The sequence below is a fragment of the Arachis duranensis genome, chromosome 9 (genome assembly GCF_000817695.3).
Source record: "Arachis duranensis cultivar V14167 chromosome 9, aradu.V14167.gnm2.J7QH, whole genome shotgun sequence".
NCBI classification, from domain to species: Eukaryota; Viridiplantae; Streptophyta; class Magnoliopsida; order Fabales; family Fabaceae; genus Arachis; species Arachis duranensis.
In genome coordinates, this window is record NC_029780.3 from 112,506,108 (window position 1) to 112,511,918 (window position 5,811).

The 5,811-nt window shown below is 38.4% G+C and overlaps 1 protein-coding gene across 2 annotated transcripts; it reads right to left on the reverse strand.

Moving 5' to 3' along the window:
* Positions 1–755: 755 nt before the first annotated feature.
* LOC107467382 (alpha,alpha-trehalose-phosphate synthase [UDP-forming] 5) lies at positions 756–5,032 on the reverse strand. 2 transcript variants are annotated; one of them, XM_016086463.3, is made up of 4 exons: positions 4,767–5,032; positions 2,195–4,217; positions 1,794–2,067; positions 756–1,424 (listed from the first exon to the last, which is right to left on the reverse strand). In XM_016086463.3, exons 2-4 carry the CDS (start codon positions 4,177–4,179, stop codon positions 1,116–1,118), a joined length of 2,568 nt encoding a protein of 855 aa, XP_015941949.1. In that variant the 5' UTR covers positions 4,180–4,217; positions 4,767–5,032; the 3' UTR covers positions 756–1,115. The 2 variants fall into 2 exon arrangements, with proteins under 2 accessions (XP_015941949.1, XP_015941950.1); XM_016086464.3 differs by lacking the exon at positions 4,767–5,032 and adding an exon at positions 4,539–4,702.
* Positions 5,033–5,811: the final 779 nt, after the last annotated feature.

The window sequence follows — 5,811 nt, forward strand, 5'->3', positions numbered from 1 at the left end:
CATGTGTGTGCCAATTATGTGCACGTTGGTTTGCAGTGGCAGACTGGCAGGGTCTCCAGTTAAATCTTATCCTGTAGGCTATATAGCTAACAAAAAAGTGAACGACCAATAGAATAAAGTCCTTCTCTTTGCTAAAATATCAAAGCTTTCACATTCATTTATTGCCACTTGTCACTCCAAAATTTGTTGACAGCCAACCTCAACCCTATTTCGCAGATATCTAAAAACTCTCTTTAAACCTAACTGTTTAATTGTTTGGTCAGATACCTAACTGATTTATTCCTGTTATACTTAAAACCAATTGTACGGAAATTTGTGCGTAGGTAGGACTATAACTGAAAAAGATTAAAAGAGGGAAAAAATAAGAGAAAAAAGGACTTGCCTTTGGAAATGTTCTCGTGCGGCAAGCTTTGAGAGAGGTATAGGTTTCCAAAGAATGGCGGCTGTGGGTCAAAAAGAGTGAAATAAGTACAATACAATTCAGAGTTAATGAGGTACCTTTTACAAACTTAGGGTTTTGTATTTATAGAGGGTGAGTGATTGAGATATTTTTTTGATATTTTGGTAACCACCCTCAATTTGTTTCGATTTAGTTTTGTTATAGTCTGAAATTCTCTAAATAGGTCTCAGTCTTATTTATTTTATTCAAATTCTGCTTTATAAGTATAATTAGGTCGGGTTATAGCTAATGGATAAGAAAATAAAAAGATATTCAAGAGCTTGCAAATACAAGTAGCACTACTAATCCACCGATATGTCTGCCTAAAAGTATACTTGATAAACTCTCACAATGTAACATTGGTTCCTGATCAAGAATCACATTATACACCAGAATGGTCATGCTGGAACCAATAATTGACATAAGAAACAATCACAAACAATACAATTATCTACTTGCATCGTACTCCTAAAAAAGTTATGTACTTGCAAAACATCCTAGATAATTGAAGTTGCTACAATCTTGACATTTATCAAGGATCGACCTGGAGAGACTAGGATCTCAATAAATGAAGACAATTCAGCCAGCAAATCATATATATAGATATCAATAAATATGAACCACACTATCTCAGTATAGACAAATACACTAGGGCCTATGACATATGTGCTACAAATCAGGATGCTACATGAGGAGGCTGTGGAGAACTTGTAACAGACTGCTCTGAAGCATTGGCAAGCCCCTGCAACATTCTCAGAATCTCACTTGTGTCTTCCAAGTAATACTTGGCCTTGCTCGGCTTCTGACCGACGGTGCAAGGAAACACCTCTGCGACCGGAGAGAGGGATGCCCTTGCATTCATTATTACACCAAACATGTCCTCATCTGACCTGTCATCTCCAATGCATAGAACAAAATCTGGGATCACTCCCATTTGTTGCATTGTTAAGAGAAGGCGTTCTGCAACAATACCCTTGCTCACCCCCTGTCCCATAAACAGCACATAAAAAATATAGTCAACCCCAAAAGGGTGAACCACAGCCTATAAAAATAAGATTCAATGCTGGAAGTTGGAACATGTTGCATTTTTTAAGTTCCAAAGCAAAGAAACCATAGAAATGATAGCACTAGCAATGAATGAATGGGGAATCATGTGTCCATGACAGACATAACAAATGATGGAACAAGCAGGTTTTTTGTCTTTCCTCTCATTATACGGCTCACAAGCCACAAGCCAGAAGAGTAACAACAATAACAGAACATTATCCAAGAAGCCAGAACAATAAAATGCATACATAATATGACCAAATGTTACTAATATTGTGATATGAAACATGGAGCTTTTACAACTGACCTGAGGTTTGACTTCCACGATGTGAGGACTACTTTTAACAGAAACAGGCTCATTGGCAAGAACACTTTCCAGATGATCCAGAAGCTCCTTAGCCTGGCATGAACCGAAATCTCGGTCAGCAAACTCATAATTCCAAACAAGAGCAGTTTCTTTGGTCTCTATGTTAGAACCATCAGTTGTTTCCGTGTACAACTGCATTACTGGCTCGGCAATCTGCTTCCAGTCGAAATCCGGCACAGAAACACATTCTTCCCAGTCTGCACTATGATTTGTCCTGAAAACAAAAGAAAAAAAAAGATAAACTATTTAATTTGACAAGGTTCACCTAGGAAAAGCCCTTATTTTATTCTTCTTCAACAATCCGCAATCACCATAACCATGCAGAAAGAAAAAGAACATACCTCACGAAATAACCATGCTCTGCTGCAACTCCAAGCCTTTCACAAGAGGAAAACCAGTCAGTAAGAGTTTTTCTCTCCTTTCCACTTACAATGAAAACACAATTCTTGGTGTCCTTGCACAAGCTGTTCAAGATGGCAACAGCCTCAGTGCTAGGTGTTGTACTAATTGAACCAGGCTGCATCATGGTACCATCATAATCCAAAAGAATGGCTCGGTGTTTGGTCCTCTTATAAGCTGATACAATATGTTCCACTGATAGCTTTCTAAAGTTTGGATCCAAAGCAATAACCCGAAATCCTAAACCAAAGCCAATTCCCCAGCATCTCCTTCTCAGATGATCCCTACATGCCCTTTCCAGATCCTGCAAGAAGCTCCGCGCCCAATATGCAACATCATGAGTACTGACATACCTATAATGCTTCTCGTGGCGCATCTGTTTTTCGGACTCTGGGACGATAAGTGCCGAATCCATTGCTTCAGCAACAGCATCAATATTCCAGGGATTCACTCTAATTGCCCCACTTAATGATGGGGAGCAGCCAATGAACTCAGACACCACCAGCATGCTCTTCTTTTGGGTAAATGAGCTTGTCCCTAGAATCTTATCTATCTTGTCACTTCCTTGTCTACAAATGATGTATTCATAGGGTATAAGGTTCATACCATCTCTCACTGCTGTAACAAGGCAACATTCAGCTATCACATAATAAGCTATCCTCTCATAAAACTGAAGTGGCGTATCAATCAATATTACAGGTGTGTATCCAGGCCTTCCAAATGTACTATTGATCCTTTTCACTGTGGCATAAGTTTCACTCTGGACCTCCTGTACATCTTTCCCACGGCCTCTTGCAGGGTTTGCAATTTGGACCAAAACAACCCTGCCCCTCTTGTCAGGATGTTGTAAAAGCAACTGTTCCATAGCCAAGAGTTTTAAGCTGATTCCTTTAAAGATATCCATGTCGTCAACCCCAAGCATCACAGTTTGACCTCTGAACTTGTTTTGTAACTCTTCAACCTTGTTTTCCGTCTCAGGAAGATTCATGACTGACTGAAGCTGCCCTATGTGAATCCCAACAGGAAGAATCTTGATGCTTACTGTTCTTCCATAGTACTCGAGACCAATGTAGCCCCGCTTGGATTGATAGGAAAGGCCAAGCATTCTACTGCAGCAAGAAAGGAAATGCCTCGCATAATCAAAAGTATGAAATCCAATAAGGTCAGAATTCAAAAGAGCTCTAAGAAGCTCATCCCTAACTGGGAGGGTTCGGTATATCTCGGAAGAAGGGAATGGACTGTGAAGGAAGAATCCTAGCCTTGCCCTATTGAACCTCTTTCTCAGAAATGTTGGAAGAACCATGAGATGGTAATCATGAACCCATACAAAATCATCATCAGGGCTAATGACTTCCATTACTTTATCAGCAAATATCTTGTTAACAGAAACATAAGCTTGCCAAAGGGACCTATCAAATCGACCACCGAGATCAGGCGAGAGCGGAAGCATGTAGTGAAACAAAGGCCACAGATGCTGTTTGCAAAATCCGTGATAGAATTTGGTAAAAAGCTCTGGAGGGAGGAAAGTGGGAACACATTTGAATGTGTCAAGCAAGTTCTGAGCAACATCATCTTGCTCGCTCGGCTCGATTTCTTCCTTCAGACAACCAATATAAATAGTTTCTACATCTTCACCAAGACCATCTTTGAGCTGCAAAAGAAGTGAGTCCTCGTCCCATGTGAAGTCCCACGTACCATCGTCTTTTCTTTGTGCCTTTAATGGAAGCTGGTTACCTACTATGATCATCCTATCTTGAGAGATTGAGGATGGAGCGTCCGAACCAGCACTGTTGCTTGCCTCGTCGTCTAGCTCAGACAGCACTCCAGCAACAGTTGCCACTCGAGGAAGCCTTTTCTTTTCGCGGCTGAAAGTCGGCGAGTCACACGAAGTAAGCTCTAACAAATTAGAATATGACCTTGAAACCATTTCGTTGATGACCAAGCTTTAGATTGATTATCACAATCCTGAAAACAACCACAAGGAGGATGCAATTTCAGAAATCTGCAAACATCTTAACTATCATAATATCCCCCTAATTAACTAAAAGTCCAGCAAAATCAATATCACATAATGGCTTTTCTTGATTTCTTCACTCCTCAGTTGGCTTGAAAGTGAGTCAATTAGTAACTACCTAGTAGACAAATTATATTTCAACAGAAAAAACAACCTATCTATAACAACAATTTGAGAAAACCCAAGGTAGAGCATATGAATCTGCTGATAAAATTCACCTAGGAGCTAAATCTGATAAAAACACCAACTACAACAATGAGTTTTCCACCTACCAAGAGAATCATGTAGCAAGTAGATGACTTTGAACACATAAAAGGGGATCGATTCAAACAGCAAGAGACATACAAATGCAAGGTTAAACCATCTTGAAGGATTGGGGGTAAAAGCTCAAAAGAAGCTGAAGTAGCAAATGAAATGAATGAGCATAGAAGCAGCTCTTGAAAACAGCAATGAAGCACAAGGTGAACAAAAAACAAAACAAAACAAAACAAAAATCATACCTAGAAAGTGAAAGGTGGAGTAAGAGTTGGTAGATGAGATTGACAGACACCAAAGATTCCTTTCTCTGTTCTCTTGTCTTCTGAGTCACACCACACAACACAACACAACACAACACAACACAACACAAGGCCGCAACCTTGAGAGAGTGAGAGAACAATGGCGTCAAGTAGGGAATACCTTTTCCTTCACTTTTCTTTCTCTACACAAACACCAACTTCATTCATTTTTCATTATTTTTTAATATTCATTTCAATGATATTTATATGTGTCTTTTGGAACCAACACAAACTAGATGTCTTTATACAAAGAACTTGATTCTCTTTCTCTTCTTTCTTTCTTTCACGCGCACACACTCACTCACTCACTCTACAATCTACATCACTTAACCAGGGTTAGTTTTCCTTAATCACTAGTTAACTCCACCTTAAATAATTACTAATACCCCTCAAGGCTCAAAGTTTCACAGTTAACTAGCGCGTGTAATCCACCACCATCCATCTCAGTTTTCCATTCCCAGCATTGCATAGATTCCCTTGTTTTTACAGATTTCATATCTAGTTTTTTTTTTTTTTTTGGGTCAACTCAAAATATACTCTCACAAAGTCTCAACTTATCAAATTTATTAACCTTGACTAAAGTTGATATATTTATGAACGAACTCGTTACACACGCTTAGATTTTATTTTTGTTATTGAATTAATGTGGTGGTTTTATTAATGTCAAATTTGTAAGAATTTTCTGAATAAAGCACTGTATTCTAATTTTGATAAAATAATTGATAATAGATTATCTAAATTTGTTATAACAAATTGCATATATGATCCATGTGAAAATATCCTACAATATATCTTGAAAAATAAAATTATTCCTTCCCATTCGGCTACTGTTAAACAGTTTATACAGTATTTTAATGATAAATAATTATATTTAAATTTTCATACAAATGTTAATTGTGCTCAAAACCCGGGAAAACACTTTTAGCTGGACATGAGAATTGAGATTATGAAAATTCCCAAAAAAAAATGTACCTATGCACTCACGTGT